At 45.9% G+C, this 20,862-nt stretch overlaps 1 protein-coding gene across 1 annotated transcript in view; it reads left to right on the top strand.

The window, feature by feature from the left end:
* Window positions 1-20,862, top strand: part of LOC137416371 (keratin, type II cytoskeletal 8-like) — a 60,624-nt gene that overhangs the window by 6,368 nt on the left and 33,394 nt on the right. Inside the window, exon 7 of the mRNA XM_068101922.2 lies at window positions 2,223-2,443. Coding sequence (XP_067958023.2) covers window positions 2,223-2,443 — 221 coding nt within the window. The remainder of the gene's footprint in view (window positions 1-2,222; window positions 2,444-20,862) is intronic.

Raw genomic sequence — 20,862 nt, 5'->3', positions numbered from 1 at the left:
TATACGGCATATATATAAGACAAGAATCAAAAAGACAAGACAAGAATCAATAGGGAAATATTTAAAGCAAAAGGAGGGAGAAGGAGAAGAGATAGTCAGGGGTTAAATGCTGTGGGTTGAATGTTGAATGCAGCGTTGAACAGGTGGGTCTTTAGTGATGTTTTGAATGTGGTGAGTGAGGAGGAGTCTCTGATGGTGTGAGGTAGTGAGTTCCAGAGGGTGGGAGCAGCGATGGAGAAGGCCCTGTCCCCCCAGGATCTGAATTTGGTCCGGATGGAGGGGGTCAGGAGGTTGGTACCAGCAGAGCGGAGGTTGCGGGTGGGAGTGTGTCTGGAGAGGAGGTCAGCCAGGTAGGATGGGGCCAGGTTATGGAGGGCTTTGTATGTCAAGAGGAGGATTTTGTACTGGATTCTCTGGGGGATGGGGAGCCAGTGAAGCTTGTAAAGGACGGGGGTGATGTGGTCACGGGTCCGGGAATGAGTGAGTAGACGGGCAGCGGAGTTCTGAATGTATTGGAGTTTATTGGTGATTTTTGAGGGTGAACCATAGAGGAGGCTATTGCAGTAGTCCAGACGGGAGGTGATGAAGGCGTGGATGAGGGTTTCTGCAGCCGTGGAGGAGAGGGATGAGCGGAGACGGGCAATGTTTTTCAGGTGAAAGAAGGCTGACTTTGTGATCTGTTTAGTGTATTTGTCGAAGGAAAGGGTTTGGTCAAAGATGACGCCAAGATTCCGGATGTGAGGGGAGGTGGATACTGGGATACCGTCGATGTTGAGGGCAAAGTTATGGGTGGATTTTGTGAGCGTTTTTGGGCCAATGATGATTATTTCAGATTTATCACAGTTAAGCTTGAGGAAGTTGATTTGAAGCCAGGATTTTATTTCAGTGATGCAGTTTGTCAGGATAGAGTGGGTGTCGGTGGAGACGGACTTGGTGGAGATGAAAAGCTGGATGTCATCGGCGAAGCAGTGGAATTGGAGACCATGACGGCGGATTAAGTGACCGAGCGGGGACAGGTAAAGGATGAAGAGGAGGGGGCCAAGAACTGAACCTTGGGGGACACCTTGGGGGAGGGGAGCAGTGGGGGATTTGCAGTTATTGATGGAGATGAACTGGCATCTGTCAGAGAGGTATGATTTAATCCAAGAGAGGGCAGTGCCGGTGACGTTAAAGGTGGATTCAAGTCGGGTGAGGAGGATAGTGTGATCGATGGTGTCAAAGGCAGCGCTGAGGTCGAGGAGGACGAGAATGTTGAGGTTGCCAGCGTCAGAGGAGAGGAGAAGGTCGTTGGTGATTTTGAGGAGAGCAGTTTCAGTACTGTGGTTGGAGCGGAATCCGGATTGGAATGTTTCATACAAGTTATTGGCAGAGAGATGATGTTTGAGTTGAGTGGCTACAGCGCGTTCCAAAACTTTTGACAGAAAGGGTAGGTTGGAGATGGGTCTGAAGTTGTTTAGGGTGTCAGGGTTTAGACCAGGTTTTTTTAGAATGGGGGTAACAGCAGCAATTTTGAGGGAAGGTGGGACGATGCCTGTAGACAGGGAGGAGTTTATTGTTGCAATGATAAGTGGAGAGAGAGCAGGGAGGGAGGCTTTGACAAAGCTGGAGGGGATGGGGTCAAGAGTAGCATCGAAGCAATGATTCAAAATGGCTACGCACAGCAACACACCTTAAAAGCGGGCATTGGTGTTACTGCTGCTTTAATGGCACATTGAATCCCAACTTCTTGTGGGATGGCTTTGGTTGAAGCTTAGGCCAAGTTTTTCATTAAACTGGCTGTACAAGCTTCATGTTCAAATGGAACTGGTTTGGGCAGGAATTCTAAATTTTGCCAGGGTAATGCCAATAACCTCACTGGTGTTACAGCTTGATCTTCAACATCCACAAACTAATACTAACAGATGGGACACTCAGCTTCATGTCCACCCAAGAGATGGGACATTTGTAATACAATTCCCTGCCTGAAAAGCACAAATCCAACAACTAATAGTCTTGTTGAGAATCAAACCCAGACTAGACAGTTTAAAGGTAAGTGTTATATGTAGAAACATAAAAATAGATATGATTTTGGAAATACGATTTGTCATGATTTATTTTGTGAAACCTCTCATATATATATAAGTTCTTCCTTTGTATAATTTACCATTGTATTCTGGTTTTTTTTGTTTTTTTATACGAGGCCTTTACTGTAGCTATGAATGTCATCTTGCACTTTAACACAGCAAGCTCACTTGGAAATGGCAATCGCTGAGACAGAGGAACGAGGTGAAATGGATATTAGAGGAGCCAAAGAAACCATGTCACATCTGGAGAACGAGCTGCAGTGCACCAAGCAAGAGATGGCCAAGCACGTGCGTGACTACCAGGAGCTCATGAATGTTAAGTTGGCACTGGACATCGAGATTGCTACCTACAGAAAGCTCCTAGAGGGAGAGGAGTGCAGGTAATTCATAAGAAAACTTTCAGCATGTTGTGGCTGGTCTTTATGCACAAGATAGTGCACAAGGAATAATTCCTCACAGTTGTGCATTAATGTTACTAGCGAGCACTCCCACCCTCCCAGTGGGAGTACCCTTCTTGGCCCACCATCGGTGGGCAATGTGCTGCGGCACATTCTTGGAAATGCACTTTGTAATTGTCATTTTTGAAAGAAATTTAATTGATCACAATTCACAACGCATCATAATCCATATCATAATTTTGAGAAGGTTCCATTATATTATGAAGACTAGAATGGCACTGGGTAGAGAACATACCTTCGCCAGGCTGAACAGTTTACGTTTTGTCTCCCTATAGACCAGATCTGGGTCCGGACTTGAACCAAAAATTGAATCAGCTTGTTTTTGTCACTTACCCAACTCATCCACCAAGTCATACAAGTCATCAATCAGATGAAAATTGAGGATTTTAGAAACTTCACCGAAGTTGTTGACCTTTGGCCAATGTTCACCTCAAAGACAATTGGTGATTGAATTCAGTGATCTGATATGCAAATACTGTTTAAATTTCAAGTAAATCGGATGAAAATTGAAGATTTTATATATTTGACAAAGTTGTTGACCTTTGGCCTAGGTTGACCTTTTGACCTCAAAATCAATAGGCATCTTCCTTATGACTAAGTCTACCATTTGGTGAAGTCCCGTGACGTTTGGTGTAAAGCTGTGAGCTGTAGACGATTGACTACAGATAAACAGACAACCAAGAAAGACGTCGTGCAGAGTTCCACACAATACTTGCCAAATCCACATCCCCCCCCCCCCTCCATCCCCCCAGAAAAAAGTGCCCATGGAGGCATCAAAATGTCCATTTCATTACGATTCAAATTGGTGATCTTGATCATAGCTCGGGTGAGTCGGATGAAAATGGATTCTTTTTGACATTAAAATTGATGATTTTAGAAGTTTAGCCTTGAATTGACCTTTGACATTTTGACCTCAAAAATAGTTGCTTTCCCAAATCAGTGATGTACTATGCAATTGCTATTTAATTTGCTACTTGCAATTGCTATTTAATTTGCAAGTTAATAGGATGAAAATTGGCGATTTTTCAGATGAAAATTGATGATTTTACAAGTTGTCCTTGAGTTGACCTTTGACCTTTTCACATCAAAGATAGTTGCTTTCCCAAATCAGTGATGTACTATGCAATTGCTATTTAATTTGCAAGTTAATAGGATGAAAATTAGCGATTTTTCAGATGAAAATTGATGATTTTACAAGTTGTCCTTGAGTTGACCTTTGACCTTTTCACATCAAAGATAGTTGCTTTCCCAAATCAGTGATGTACTATGCAATTGCTATTTAATTTGCAAGTTAATAGGATGAAAATTAGCGATTTTTCAGATGAAAATTGATGATTTTACAAGTTGTCCTTGAGTTGACCTTTGACCTTTTCACATCAAAAATAGTTGCTTTCCCAAGTTAGTGAGACACTGTGCAGTTTCTGTTTAATTTTCAAGTCAAGCAGATGAAAATTGATGATTTTTGTAGTTTGACCTTGAGTTGACCTTTGACCTCAAAAATAGTAGGTTTCCCAATTCAGTGATTCAATATGCAAATGCGTATATACACACACACACACATATACAGACATACATACATACATATTGTTACGTGCTCCTCCCCGACCCCCTGGTATCGGTATACCCCCGAACCCCGGGTGGAGCCACGGCAGAAAATAAATTTATTACTCCGTGTCAAAATCAAGATCGAAACCACACCAATGGTTATCAACAAAAATAATATATAAAAAATCACACAGGAATTATGATACAACCCTGATAGCCAGCCACCATACAATCACTATCTTAGGATGGTACCATCTGTTAAAGTAATCAAACTCACTGTTCCCAGTACATGGAAAGAACCTCTTCAATGTCTCTATAACCTTCAAGACGAAGTTGATTCGCTCCGGCGATCATTGGAACAATGTCCGATCAAGAGCAATCGAGGTGTAGACGGTCGAAGCGACACAGAAGTCACGTGGTCCAACACCCAGCAAACTCGCGGTGGAATGGAAAATCTCCAAAGACGCGCGCCGACGTACGCGTTTGCCGTTCAATCGGTGAATCGCCGTGTACTCCTCAAACCCCGCTTTATTGCACAGCCATCGCCGGCAAACCACCGGAGGATAAGCCCAGCCGACACGACAAAAACCTTTTCCAATGAAGGCAGCGCGTGGGGCGAAATGGCGGACGGCTCTCACTCGAGCCGGAGCTTATCGGCAAGGATTCTCCGGAATCTCAATGCCGATACCCGACTACGCAGGCTCCACAATACTCCGGCGATATCACCAATCGCCTGAGATTCTTTTCCCGGACTCAAAGTTCCCTCGACGCCGTTCGCTCGACCACGCTCGCAATGGAGCTTCAAGACACGTTTCTTCTTCGACCTTTGCCTCAAGACCTCCTCTTCTTCACCACATTTTTCTTCCGGGTCGGTTTCCTGTATCGTTTTACGTTAACCTTTTTAACTTTAGATAGCTGTTCCTGAATACTAAACCTTTTGAGAATAATAATAATAATACATGATATCAGAAACATGTCAAGTGGGTGAAAACCACAACAGCGGAAGTGACGAATCCGTAACACTTCCTCCCCTCAAGAAAGAAAGTTTGAACACAGTGAAAACTTTCTTTGAAATGCAAACTCTTTAAACAAACAAAAATAAACTCACAACCCCAAATCACCCATTCCCGTGAGCAGCAATTAATATCTCCCAAAAATAAAGCAACAAACTTCGAACAACCCACAGAGATTTCCAACATTAATTCACTCTGGACAAAGCATCAGCAACGACATTGTCCCTGCCCTTTACATGTTCAATTTCCAAGTGGAACCCCTGCAACGCCAAACTCCATCTCATCAACCTCTGACTTTTACTTTTAGCTTCTTTTGAATGAAGGTTAAGGGGTTGACCAAAAATCCCAAAGTCAAGCAAATCGATAGCACTTTTTCCCGGGAGGCCGAGCTGAGGGCCAGGTTCCATGGTGGTTAGGTGGTGAGGCCTGGACATATTCACTACATGGACGCCTTTAGGAATGTGGAGTTCACAGTTAGTCCGTGTAAGAAAGTTCATGACATGGACGCCTTTAGGAACGTGGCGTCCACGGTTAATCCGTGTAGGAATCTGGGCTCGGCTGCTCCGCAGCATTCAGTGCTTCAACTCTTTCTAACTTTCCTAACAATCACGGTTGGACCACTTGTCACTGCAGTCACATGAATAGCGGTCTCCTTCTCGGCCACTGCTCTGATAATCCTTCCTTCGGGAGCTGCCATAACTCTGGAAGCCTCCATAATAATATCGATTGCGGCCACCACCACTACTACTCCGTGGTCCTCCTCTGTAGCCCCCTCGACACCTAGGAAATGCATTCCCTACTGTTACGGTCCGACCCTCCAACTCCTTGCTATTCAGATCCTTTTCTGCAACTCTGGCGTCCTTTGAGTTTTCAAACGTGACAAAGCCAAACCCTCTTGACTTTTGTGTCTCCCTGTCTTTTATCAGCAGCACTTCCAAAAGCGGTCCATATTTGCTGAAAGCAGACTCCAGAACATCTTCCTTTGTTTTGAAGTTCAGTCCCCCTACAAAGAGCTTGCTAATATTGCCTCCATCCCTGACGTGCGTGTGCTGACACTTGGTTTCAGGGTATTTCCTCTTCTCTTCAGGGCGCTTATTACTAGGCTTTTCAACAAACCTCGGGTTACCAGAAACTTGACCACCGGCCAAATCATTCCCGATAACAAAAGATACTCCTTCTACAGGAAGAGTGGTTTGTAAACCGACGGTGACCGGTCCTGACACCAAATCGGACTCCAAATGGATGACATGAAGTGGAGCACTAACACAGCCACCAATCCCCTGTAAACGAACACTTTCACCAGTTGCCGTCTCCTCTGACAATGGCAAGATGCCTTCCAGCATTAAAGATTGATGTGCTCCTGTGTCCCTCAATACCCTAACAGGTCTCCGGTTAGTCGAGGCTCCATCCAGTGACACAAACCCCTCTGAAATAAATGCTTGGTAACCCTTTTGAGGGCGATTTCTCACAATGGCCATTGCATTTGGAGTTGTACTAGTCGAACTCCGCTCCTGATTTTCCCTTTTCAGGGCATAACATTGGGACATCAAATGTCCAGGTTTCTTGCAAAAAGCGCAAGTAGGCCCAGAGGAAAAACTCGTGGTCTGCCTCGGCACCCCCGGAGGATACGTCTGCCTTGGAACTGTTGTCTTCTGATTTCTCGAAGTCGTGGTATCAGAGTGGTCCTCATAGTCATCTTGAGGCCGCCCCCATGAATTTTCGTTCTCCGCCCCTGATGTACCATAGCTCCCCTGGCTCGGTCTAGGCGAGAAGTTAGGCTTGTGGAACCCCATCCTGTGGGTTAAGGCATCGTCATCTGCCATGGTTGCTGCCTCATACAACTTTGGTACTTTCCTTTCCTCCAGATGTACTTTAATGTCCTCGTGGACACACTGCTGGAATTCCTCCACCAGGATCAATTGTCGCAATAGTTCGAAGTCTTTCCCAACCCCTTTTGAATCACACCACCTATCAAACATGGATTCTTTCATTCTGGCCAACTCCACATGGGTCTCACTCTCCCTCTTCCTGGCATTCCGGAATTTTTGTCGGTAAGCCTCCGGGACCAATTCATAGGCTTTGAGAATGTTTTTCTTCAATACCTCATAATCTGCACATTGGTCAATCGGTAAAGCCGAATAAATATCTTGAGCTTTACCCACCAGAACACTTTGCACTAATATGGTCCAGGACTCCTCAGGCCAGTTTAGCAGTTGAGCCACCTTCTCAAAGTGTGAAAAAAAAATTGGCTACCTCCTTTTCATTGAAGGGTGGAACCAGCCTCACATGTCTGCCAACATCCCAGGTGTTCTGACTAGGTGTCGAACCAGTCGGCATGGATGGTACCTCTCCCCGTTCGCTCATTAAATCCAGCTCCTTGGCTTTAATTTCCTGCTGAAGCGCCATTTCGTGTGCCTTTAACTCCCTTTCAGCTTTTTTCTCCTCTGCTTCGAGTTCCCTTGCAACTCTCCTTTCCTCTGCTTTCATCCTTTCTAACCTTTCCTGGAGTTCTCTTTCCTATGCTGCTCTTCTTTCCTCGAGTTCTCTTTCAACTCTCCTTTCCTCTGCTTTTTCCTTTTCTACCCTTTCCTGGAGTTCTCTTTCCTCTCTCCTTTCCTCTGCTTGTTTCTCTTCTCTTCTCTCTTCTGCTTTCCTTTCCTATGCTTTTAACCTTTCCTGGAGTTCTCGTTTCTGTTCTGCTCTTTCCTTTTCTGCTTTCCTTTCCTCTGCTTTTAACCTTTCCTGGCTCTGCAATTGCAACTCCAGTTTCCGGAGCTCCGCATCTTCTGGGTCCTCGGGTAACCAATCCCAGGCTACCTCTTCCCATGTTCCTAATCCCACCATAGATTGTATCACCACTGTCTGCATCTCTGCCTTCCTCATATTAGTTCGGACCTCCAAGCTAAAATGTTTGGCCAATTTCAAGAGTTCCGATTTTACTAACGCTCTGAACTGTGCTTCACTAGGGGTCACTGCAAACTTCTCTGCATCAAACTCCATGCTGACTATTGTTAACACCTGTTAACCTTCACACAAGAAATTTAAAAAACAAAATATTTTTTTTGTTTGTTTGTTTTTGGAAAAATTTAGGAATGTTGGAACAAGTTCCAAATTTGGGAATTCTGGAAATGTTAGGGAATTCTTTCCCGGACTAAATTTAGGGTATTTTTAGATCCCGGACGCAGACCCAATTTCGAGCCCACGAGTCAATTGGACGAGCCCCCAATTTCTGTTACGTGCTCCTCCCCGACCCCCTGGTCACTTACCCCCGAACCCCGGCAGAAATGAAATTTATTACTCCGTGTCAAAATCAAGATCGAAACCACACCAATGGTTATCAACAAAAAGAATACATTAAAAATCACACAGGAATTATGATACAACCCTAATAGCCAGCCACCATACAATCACTATCTTAAGATGGTACCATCTGTTAAAGTAATCAAACTCACTGTTCCCAGTACATGGAAAGAACCTCTTCAATGTCTCTATAACCTTCAAGACGAAGTTGATTCGCCCCGGCGATCGTTGGAACAATGTCCGATCAAGAGCAATCGAGGCGTAGATGGTCGAAGCGACACAGAAGTCACATGGTCCAACACCCAGCAAACTCACGGTAGAATGGAAAATCTCCAAAGACGCGCGCCGACGTACGCGTTTGCCGTTCAATCGGCGAATCGCCGTGTATTCCTCAAACGCCGCTTTATTGCACAGCCGTCCCCGGCAAACCACCGGAGGATAAGCCCAGCCGACGCGACAAAAACCTTTTCCGATGAAGGCAGCGCGTGGGGCTAAATGGCGGATGGCTCTCACTCGAGCCGGAGCTTCTAGGCAAGGATTCTCCGGAATCTCAATGCCGATACCCGACTACGCAGGCTCCACAATACTCCGGCGATATCACCAATCGCCTGAGATTATTTTCCCAGAGTCAAAGTTCCCTCAACGCCGTTCGCTCGACCACGCTCGCAACGGAGCTTCAAGACACGTTTCTTCTTCGACCTTTGCCTCAAGACCTCCTCTTCTTCACTGCCTTTTTCTTCCGGGTCGGTTTCCTGTATCATTTTACGTTAACCTTTTTAACTTTAGATAGCTGTTCCTGAATACTAAACCTTTTGAGAATAATAATAATACATGATATCAGAAACATGTCAAGTGGGTGAAAACCACAACAGCGGAAGTGACGAATACGTAACAATATACTCCACTCCTGCATCATCAGATGCTTATGGCTGCCAAAGTAGTTTCTTGACTATTTGGCACAATCCTGGTCAGGGAGTCACTCCTACACAGGATACTCAAATGGCTCATTTATCCCAGTAAGCTGGTACTCATTCTGCTGACCTCGGAAGGATGACAGGCTGAGTCAACTCCACCCGGTGTTAATTCAACGACTGGCTGGCATTTGAACTCAGGACCCATATGTATTAGTCCTTGAGCCAGACCAAAAGTAATGCTCCGGCGGGGGGAGTAATTCTCATTATGATTTTCCATTAGACCAATGTCTCAAGTGTCAGAAAAGGTGTGATGGACATCTGAGAACGGTAGCTTAGTGCCCGGATGGACGCCATCTTTGAAACCACCCAGCTCGAAAATGCCCATTTGGTGGGGTACATTGTTGCACGTGTATCTGGACTTCTATACTAGCTATCGATGTGCGGTTGACGACTAAATATACGTCCGATGTGTACCGTCTAAATAAAAAATAATATGAAGCATTTTGTTTTAGATTAATTATTATAAAAATCAATTATCGAAAAAAAATCATATATTTTTCAATATTTTATTATTAGACTTGTACTTTTTTTAGTGAAACAACACTGGTATGATTTTCCAAATTATGCATTGTGCTACACCGTTTATCTGTCTATAAAAATAACTCAAAAACTAAAACATATCATCCACCACGAGTTTACAACAAATAAATGTAAAGAGGCATAAAATGACTTAGGCCGCCGCTGGCATTATCTATTCTGACGATAACGCAAGTTAGGAATGTCGTACGGAGAGGATTTTAACACCATACGATATCTAATAAGCAGGCGGAAATTGTTACATAGGAAATCTGCACTTTGGTGGCCATCTTGGATTTCAAAATGGCCGCCAATTATATTAATTATTCATTACTAGAGTTTGGAAAGACGTATGGAGCTGATTTTAACACCATACGATGTATATTCCTAATAAGCAAGCGGAGGTATCATTGAACATGTCATGTTTTAGTCAAATAACACCGGTATGATCTTCCAAATTATACATTTTGCTAAACCGTTTATCTGTCTATAAAGATTTTCAGGCAATTTGGCCTGCATTATAATAGAGAACAACATATGCTATACAATATACATTGCACACAAAGTTAATCATCAGAGTCGCCATCAGAGTCATTGGCATCCTGAGCCACGATAGCATCATCCTGCACCATGTTGGAGCATCCCTGCAGCTTACACACAACAGTGCACTTCAACCCATTCAGTATGCAGGAGCAATCTGACGGTCGACACGTCCTTCTGCATGTGCATGAGATGAGATTCAAGACGACATCTGGAGCTGGTAGACCCGCCATCCATCGGATTGTGAGCGAACCGCCATCATCGAGTTCCCAACCATGTCCTGCTGATGGTGTTGGGACGTCTGGTAGGTTTTCAAGGCTGCGTCGCCAGATAGCCGCCTGATAGTTGGCCCTAAGCGTATGCTGCATCAAGGAGTCTTCACAAGGCGGCAATTGTCCAGATTCGATCTGGCCCTTCTTTGCACAGAACATGTGATAATGGAGCGAATTAACACCGACGATCTTCGTGTTCTTGGCGTACAGCTGACACGTGAAGGCCTGAATGCTGTTGAAGACGTCTGTTGGTACATTCCACGAAGATCCCAGATCTGTGAATGCTTGAAGATACAGCTCATTCGCTTGCACAAGCTTCAAAGCCTTTATCTTTCCTTGGCTAGCCAGAGCACTCACAGTGTCACACCCGCTCCATGCATGAAGCCCTGGCAATGCACTGCAAACTCCAGACCCCAATACCGCAGCCAACTTTCCAACGTCGATCATTCTGACTCGAACCTTTGTTCCTCGTCTGATGAAGAGCTGACTATCGATGGTTCTGCTGAGATGAAGACTGATGATCAGAACGTCGGTGTCATCTGCCACTAAGATGATCGTCTTGTAGTGGGTAGCGGCGTGCTTTGCGTGGAGAAACATACGCGTGTCTGCTTCCTCGTGGCTACATTCGAGTGCTTGCACCAAGTTCCACCTATCGCGGGTCAGTACCAGACATTTTTCACCACAGGTGACATACAGTGTTCTGTTGCCTAGCTTTTCACGATTTGTTTCATGTTTCCACGACTCCGCCAGAAACACAACCAGTTTCTCCTTTGTCTGGCTGCAAGCAAGGAGACGCCGCCAGTTCATGATTTTGTGTGCGGGTCTGATCTCTCTGAAACTGATGCCTTCATTTGAACCGCGGTTCACACGCTCAGCTGCTTTGATGGATTCTTCTGTGTATGTGTCAAAGACAACATCGATGCGCTCACTGCCTTGACCAGCGTGAAGCGCTGCAGCAAGGATGCGGTCAGATAGTTCTTCGAACGTGTCGTTCTCGCCATGCATCTTTTGTATGAGAGCCATCGCATCAATTATTGTTGCACTTCGCTTGTCAACGTTCTCGGCTGGTTCCACAAGACCTTCCATGTGTTTCGCAAGTGCAGCTTTGTTCGTTTTTTTCATTGACCCATCAACGTTTGCCAAAGACCATGGTAACGGCCCTAGTGGGTGACAAAGGACAAGTTGCATGTCGAGGTTCCTTGTCTTGGCGATGAGTATCATGGTGGCAAACAGTTGTCTGTCAGCTCTCAGGACGATCTCCTTGTTTGTGCCCTTCACAACTTTCTGCTTGATCTTACCAAAGGTCTTCAAGTTTAGCTTGTTCAATGTGTCATGAAAGCCTGTTCCCTCTTCAAGACGTTTCTGGAAGCTTTGATACGCCGCTTCCCCCTTTTGCAGGGTGTTGAGTAGGTCATTAGAAACGTCCTCCCTCGCAGCCGCTCCGGTAGATATACTGAGAAGACATGACGGATCATCGGCGAATGGATTGGTCCAGTCATTTTCCAGTAGATCACAGATAGCTGTGACGCCAGACTCATCACGTTTGATGCGAGAAGTAGACAAGTCAGGGTGCTTGGCGTGAGATGTGTCACTGCCATTCACAAGGATAGTTTCTCGTAGTTGCCTCAGTGCAGTAGCCCGATTTTCTGCAGTTAGATAGTATCGTGACACAGCCCCTTGTCGAAGACTAAAACCTCGTGTTCCTCCAGCTGTTTGCGTATCTTTGTTTACTGTTTCTTCTGTTGCCTGATCAACAGCGATTCTGGCAAATGGATTCCCTGGTCTAAGCTGTACGGAGAAGTAGCCTTGATTGAAATGCCTGTACAACTCGGGGCATGTTTCGTGGAGTTGCGTCATCTGTGCATAGTACACTGGTAGATATCTAGCATAGTTCACCTTGTTCATTGCGAAACACCAAGGGATCACTCTTCTGACACAAGCCAAGTGAAGCATCCAGTCGCCTTCTCTATCCGCACGAATCAACCCCAGCAGGGTCTCTACCATATCAATATACATCATCCAGAAGCGAGCCAGGTCTCCATGTTTGGTTCGCAGAAAATGTAGGTATTTCGCGAACATGTCAAAGCTCTGTACACATGAATCATCATCGAGAGCAGCAGCGAGAGTCTCGTGGCAAACATCCTCCTTGATGCTGCGAATTTTGAGGTCAGTGCTTCGAATCTGGGGTTCCTTGTCAGGATGATTGCTTTCTATCCACACCTGGAAGCCCTTCCAAATGATGCGCATTAGTGCCTCGTACATCAACTTGTGGAGTCGCACAGCACGGTTGTATTGCTTGCCTTCCAGAACCCTGTTGATGGAACCTTCAGCGATTACTCCTGACTCAACAGCTACATCCCGAAGGCCTGCATCTCCAAACATTTTCCCAATGCTCGACATGAAGTTACAGATGGTATGGAAGTTCCCCATCATGAGCACGATTCTTCCATATCGATCGACATCTTTCCATGCTATTTCGGTCGCCTTAGCAAATAGTGCCTGGTCTAGCACCACCGGTATACGCTCAAGCTGAAGTGATGACATGATGTTCAGAGCTTCTCTGAGGATTTCTTGCACTGTTGCCATATCTGTGGCAGGCGCGTTTATAGTCGGCAGGTAGCCAACTACATCTTCCGTCACCTGAACACGATCTCTAGTCATGATGTTGAAACCAGTCCACGAACTGATTGTCTGGTCGCATGGTTCCAGCATGCGAGTCATAATCCATACGTGATTTCGGCGCTGCGCAAGGGATGTTGCGCCTGCAAGAGTGTCAGAAAGATCTGCAGGCTTGATTGCAGGTGGGCCCTCTCGTTTCCCACCGCTGTATATTGGAACTAAATCGCTGGATGACGGGATAGATCGCTTCTTATCTGCTTTGGATACTGCCGATGGAGGTTGGGGCGGCAAACACGACTGCGACTTCGGTTGGACGATGATACCGTTGACGCGATGCGATGTTCCGCCACCACTCAGCGATTCCTCTAGCCTGTCGATGTTATCGAATGCTAATACAGTCGGGACCGAAGGGTGCACATGTAACGGAAGTGGTACTGTATCTTTCTCCACACTTGCTAATTTGTCTATGCATAGCGCTGTCTCGATTTCTTCCAGAACTGTGTACGAACATCCGTGCCCGAGTCGATTCAATATTCTGATGACCTCTGTATTACCGGTGAGCGTTTTCATGACCCACGGAAGTAGGACATGCTTCGATGTTCTGATGGTACCCCGGTGTACAGCATTGATGATATCTTGAGCCATCGACCATACCAGTGTGTCGGCACGCGCAGAGCTACCCCCACTCCCGCAAATCAAAGTATGCAGAAATGCACGAAGAGAATCTGGTATCTTCACGTAATCTGAAGTGAGTTCTGCTGGCTGAGGCGGCCAACGTTCATTGTAATGAGCATCTTTGATCTGGTGTCGCAGTGAAGTAGCTGCACGCACAATGTTACTTTCACCGTCCGTTCGTTCAAATGCTTTCACTTCTGCTTTCAGGTTTACGCACTCTGCAGCAATCTCTCGCTTTGTCAGATTATCGGGCATCAAGTATACACGGTGTTTCACATTGAAGAAGATGAGCGATTCTCCAAACTCTCTTTGTAATGTGCGCTGCAGATTCTTCTTGATGGAGTAACGAACATCAACTGAAAATGTATCTGAAGACAGGATATCTGTTGCAACATCAACTATTGGAACAATCCTCGGGTTCAAGAACAAGTCAGTGCGAATGAAATTGAATATACATCGTATCATTTCTTTTTTCTCGATATTATCTTCAATGTCAGTTTCGACTTGAGGTTTTTGGGGCCGTGTGTAGTTTCTATAGCAGGAGAAGTGGTAGTGAGCCTCAGCTGCAACCATATCTCGTGTAGTCAATGCCAAAACTCTCTCATCATTGCGAGCTGTCGCAGCATCTCTTATTGTCTTATCTGCTCGAAGTTCAACAGCCAAGACAACTGTTTCATGGGTACGACTGCCTTTTATGAATTTTGAAGCACGCTGGCAAAAAATGCATTTATCATCGTAGACCGTTGAAGTTGATCCTGTCTCTTCCCGTGATGATCGCCGTCGCACCGCATCGCCAGTATCAACTGAAGAACTTCTAGCTGCATTGGTCAAAGTAGCTAGGTGGTTTTTGTGAGTGAAGTCTGATCTACAAGCCCTATGGTATAATATTGGAATATTAGGAAGTTCAACTGCGCCTTCTTGGACTAGCTTTAGAATTGGATAAAAGTTTCTAACTGCGGCTGCGTCACACAATGTCTTCCAAGAACTGTTGCCCGCTGCCTTGCTTAGTTCAGAGAGTGGCGACTTCTTGCTGCACAGGATGCACGTTCCGGACTCAGGTTCAATCTTCGCCCGTTTCGCCTCGACACCGGCCATCTCAGCTGAAAGAACAAAAAGACTGACGTTAGATTACTCCGATATCCGAAAAGCTCGCCAGCTTACATAGACATACTCAATCTCATCCAAGTCAGTGAACATGTTAGATGGCGCCACAATACAACTCTATAATAGAGTTGTATGTGGCGCCATCTAACATGTTCACTTTTAGTTCTTAAGCCACCCACCCCCACCCCCCCCCCCCCTCAGAAATTAATCAGGTCACCGCAACAAATCTCAGACTGAGATATAGAATATAGAATATAGATATAGAATAGACTGACGTCACTTTCGGCACTGGGTTCTGTGGGTTGATTATCGGCGGGAAATTCCAACTGACATAGTTTCGGTTTGTGGAAAGTGCATGCTTTTTCATATATTTTTTGTGTACACTCGTGGTGGATGATATGTTTTAGTTTTTGAGTTATTTTTATAGACAGATAAACGGTGTAGCACAATGCATAATTTGGAAAATCATACCAGTGTTGTTTCACTAAAAAAAGTACAAGTCTAATAATAAAATATTGAAAAATATATGATTTTTTTCGATAATTGATTTTTATAATAATTAATCTAAAACAAAATGCTTCATATTATTTTTTATTTAGACGGTACACATCGGACGTATATTTAGTCGTCAACCGCACATCGATAGCTAGTATAGAAGTCCAGATACACGTGCAACAATGTACCCCACCAAATGGGCATTTTCGAGCTGGGTGGTTTCAAAGATGGCGTCCATCCGGGCACTAAGCTACCGTTCTCAGATGTCCATCACACCTTTTCTGACACTTGAGACATTGGTCTAATGGAAAATCATAATGAGAATTACTCCCCCCCCCCGGAGCATTCACTTCAAAAAATGGCCGGTTGGCTCAAGGACTATATGTATGTACAGTGCATTCAGAAAGTATTCAGACCCCTTCACTCTTTTCACATTTTGATATGTTGCAGCCTTATGCTGAAATCGTTTAAATTCATTTTTTTCCCGCATCAATCTACACTAAATACCCCCATAATGACAACGAGAAAACAGGATTTCAGAAAGTTTTGCAAATTTAAGAAAAATAAAAAACTGAAATATCACATTGACATAAGTATTCATACCCTTTGCTATGACACTTGAAATTTAGCTCAGGTGCCTCCCATTTCTCTTGATCATCTTTGAGATGTTTCTACAGCTTGATTGGAGTCCACCTGTGGTAAATTCAATTGATTGGACATGATTTGGAAAGGCACACACCTGTCTATATAAGGCCTCACAACTGACAATACATATCAGAGCAAAAACCAAGCCATGAGGTTGAAGGAACTGCCTGCAGAGCTCAGAGACAGGATTGTGTCGAGGCACGGATCTGGGGAAGCCGACAAAAAAATCTCTGCTGCATTGAAGGTTCCCAAGAGCACAGTGGCCTCCATAATTCTTAAATGGAAGAAGTTTGGAACAAGCAGGACTCTTCCTAGAGCTGGCCGCCCGGCCAAACTGAGCAATCGGGGGAGAAGGGCCTTGGTAAGAGAGGTGACCAAGAACCCGATGGTCACTCTGGCTGAGCTCCAGAGATCCTGTGTGGAGATGGGAGAAACTTCCAGAAGGACAACCATCACTGCAACACTCCATCGATCTGGGCTTTATGGCAGAGTGGCCAGACGGAAGCCTCTCTTCTTCTTCTTTCGTGTATCATCAGATGGCCAGCTCAGTGTCATGCAGCCATGCCCTCGTCTCTGGTCCTACGTCGAAGAGGCCGGCTTCTGAAGGTGGTCTGTATCGGGGGCAGGTGGTAATTATGTGTTCGGCAGTCTGCTCAGGCTCGCCGCACTCGCACGCGGCGCTGTCTGCCAGGCCCCACATCTTCAGTGATGATTTGAAGCGGCCGACCCCTGTACGTAGACGGTTCAGCAAGGTCCATTGCAGGCGTGGTAGGTCTTCTCCTACGACGCCACCTCCTGGGTCCCAGATGTAGCGGTGGATGCGGGTGGGCCCGGCCGTTTCCCACACCTGCTTCCAAGATGCCGCCAGCCATGCGCTTCTAGACAGGTCCTCAGGGATAGAACTGAGCATCTCCTGTGCCATCTTGTTGTAGGGATGGCGGGACTTGAGTCTGCTTGGAGGCGCCACTATCATTGTGGTGTTGTGCATGATGTGCCAGTCGTGTTTCTGGGCATTCCTTGCCTGGGCGAGGGTAGCAGCCTCCCGTCGGAGGCCGGCCGGGGCGATTCCCGCTAGGACTGGCAGGTGGAATGCCGGGGTGGGCTTCAAGCAACCAGCTACAATGCGGAGGGCGTTGTTAATGGCAACATCAACCTTTCTCACGTGTGGGCTTCTGCTCCAGGCTGGGGCACAGTATTCGGCTGCAGAGAAGACCAGGGCTTGCGTGGATATTCGTAGGGTCTTGGCGGAGGCCCCCCAGGTCGTACCACATTGGTCAATCTGGTCAAGCCGACCTACATACCAGTGAGGACAGCCGGCTTCGATACCTGGGGCAGGATTACCTTTTAAATTAGTGTGACACTTAGGTGTGGTTACCCTCTACATTTAACCTACTACCCTGAGTGCGACAGTTTTAACACTAGATATGTCCCACCTGCCAGCTGTGGTAGCAGCAGTCTGCTTCCCACGTCTCCGAACCCCCTCCACCCAGAGTGAGACCCGGGAAGCACTCAGAACTGTTCACATGGTGTTTATTACAAGAGCCTGTTACATGCACGGAATATTTCCAGTCTATGCACCGATACGGCGGTGCCCGGTACACGACAGCGCGACCCCATATTAGCAAGTAGCAAGTCACGATGCGTACAATGCACAAGGAAGCGCCCCGAGGCCATACACTGAAAACATTAGAATTCCAGCCGTCCAGTGGGTCCTATACATAGTTCTCACCACGTCCCCCTACCCTCATCTCATACGGGGATCAAAGAGGTGGCCCAGAAAGTGAGGAGCCTGAGTGGGCGGCAAGGCCACAGGGAGGACATAATATTTTAGTTTCTAGGGTACACGCAATCCAATGCACCGACCATGAGGGAAGCCTCTCCTCAGTGAAAGACACATGAAAGCCTGCTTGGAGTTTGCAAAAAAGCACATAAAGGACTCTCAGACTGTGAGAAACAAGATTCTGTGGTCTGATGAAACCAAGATTGAACTGTTTGGCATTCGTCTGGCCACTCTGCCATAAAGCCCAGATCGGTGGGGTCGTGATGTGATGTGATGGTTGTCGTGATGTGATCGGCAGTGATGGTTGTCCTTCTGGAGGTTTCTCCCATCTCCACACAGGATCTCTGGAGCTCAGCCAGAGTGACCATCGGGTTCTTGGTCACCTCTCTTACCAAGGCCCTTCTCCCACGATTGCTCAGTTTGGCCGGGCGGCCAGCTCTAGGAAGAGTCCTGGTTGTTCCAAACTTCTTCCATTTAAGAATTATGGAGGCCATTGTACTCTTGGGAAGCTTCAATGCAGCAGAGATTTTTTTTCTAGGCTTCCCCAGATCTGTGCCTCGACACAATCCTGTCTCTGAGCTCTGCAGGCAGTTCCTTCGACCTCATGGCTTGTTTTTTGCTCTGATATGAATTGTCAGTTGTGAGACATTATATAGACAGGTGTGTGCCTTTCCAAATCATGTCCAATCAATTGAATTTACCACAGGTGGACTCCAATCAAGCTGTAGAAACATCTCAAAGATGATCAAGAGAAATGGGAGGCAACTGAGCTAAATTTCAAGTGTCATAGCAAAGGGTATGAATACTTATGTCAATATGATATTTCAGTTTTTTCTTTTTAATAAATTTTCAAAACTTTCTAAAACCCTGTTTTGTCTTTGTCATTATGGGGTATTGTGTCGATTTATGAGAGAGAAAAATGAATTTAAACAATTTCAGCATAAGGCTGCAACATAACAAAATGTGAAAAAAGTGTAGGGGTCTGAATACTTTCTGAATGCACTATATATATATATATACATATATACATATATATATATATATATATATATATATATATATATATGTATATATATATATATATATATATATATATATATATATATATATATATATATATATATATATATATATATATATATATATATATATATATATATATATATATATATATATACTGAAACGCAAAAGAAACTTACCACCTTTGAAACCTTTAAATATCAACAATAACACTGCGTGTAGTAAATGTGTGAACTTATTTGTGGACAATAGTGTCCTCACTGTCAGACAAAACGGTCACGGATGGTCACTTGAACCTTCAATGGTCACTTCATAGCACAGCTGTTGAACAGCCGTTTTGACTGTCAGTGATTAGCCAAGGGGTACGGGATGATTTTAATGAGCTGCACGTGATGTCTTCATATTGGCTTTAAAAAGGCCAGTGCAAAATGGGCATTTCAATCAACATGCCACGATTGTCAAGGGATCAACGGCAGCATGCCCTGGGCATGCTGCAAGGCGGACTGAGCTACCGTGAGGTTTGTTCTACAGTACAGAACAGCACAGGGTGCAATGTCAGTCCCCTTTCAATAGCGTGTGTGGCCACCATTGTTTTGGATACAGGCAGTGCATCGTCGGCGTATACTGCCTACCAGTCTTTGGATGGATTGCTGCTGGATTCTGTCCCACTCAGTCCTCAATGTCTGAAGCAGCTCTGCCCGTGTCCTGGCCCTGCCAACTACGTGTCTCCCAAGCTCATCCCACAGGTGCTCTATGGGATTCAGGTCAGGGGAGAGCGCAGGCCACTGCATGGTGTTGATGTTCTCGCCTTGGAGAAATGCAGTGGTAAAGCGAGCAGCATGGGGACGAGCGTTGTCATGCTGAAAGGTTCTCAATTCTGGGTGGTCTAGCAGGAATGGCAGCAGATGAGGTCGCAGGATGTTATCCACATACCGCTGGGCGTTAAGATTCCCATCCACAACCACCAGTGGCGTCCTGTACCGGCCTGATATGGCGGCCCACACCATCACACTTGGGCCACCCCACCTGTTGGCTTGACGCACGCAACAATCGGCATATCGCTCGCCAGTTCTTCTCCAGACACGCTCACGCCCATCAGGACTGTCCACACAGAACCTTGACTCATCGCTGAAAGCGACCTCGTTCCACTGCGCCAAGGTCCACCGCTGATGCTGCTGGCACCATCTCTGTCGGTTGCGGCGATGGGCAGCCGTCATCACGGGGCCTCTGTATGGTCTTCTGGCAGTCAGACCATAGTCATACAGTCGTCTTCGTGCAGTATCATTGGAGATCCGTGGGTTTGCACGCCCCGGAGTTTCTGCCGCAGTGCGGGATGCTGGACGGAATCGATCCCGCAGGTGACTTCGGACAGACCATCTGCCTGTCCTGCCTTGCAGTGGTGACTCTTGGCCTCCCTGATCGAGGTCTGTCATCTGCAGAGTTGTGGAGGGTGTCTCTGTCCACCAGGGCCGATATCGTCTGGTGTGAACAGCCAAGTCGACGTGCCACCTCACGGTAGCTCAGTCCACCTTGCAGCATGCCCAGGGCACGCTGCCGTTGATCCCTTGACAATCGTGGCATGTTGATTGAAATGCCCATTTTGCACTGGCCTTTTAAAAGCCAATATCAAGACATCACGTGCAGCTCATTAAAATCATCCCGTACCCCTTGGCTAATCACTGACAGTCAAAACGGCTGTTCAACAGCTGTGCTATGAAGTGACCTTTGAAGGTTCAAGTGACCATCCGTGACCGTTTTGTCTGACGGTGAGGACACTATTGTCCACAAATAAGTTCACACATTTAATACACGCAGTGTTATTGTTGATATTTAAAGGTTTCAA

The sequence above is a fragment of the Myxine glutinosa genome, chromosome 1, assembly GCF_964187855.1.
Source record: "Myxine glutinosa chromosome 1, kmMyxGlut1.1, whole genome shotgun sequence".
NCBI lineage: Eukaryota > Metazoa > Chordata > Myxini > Myxiniformes > Myxinidae > Myxine > Myxine glutinosa.
The sequence above is the reverse complement of the archived record's forward strand: the minus strand, read 5'-3'. Positions and strand labels throughout refer to the sequence as shown.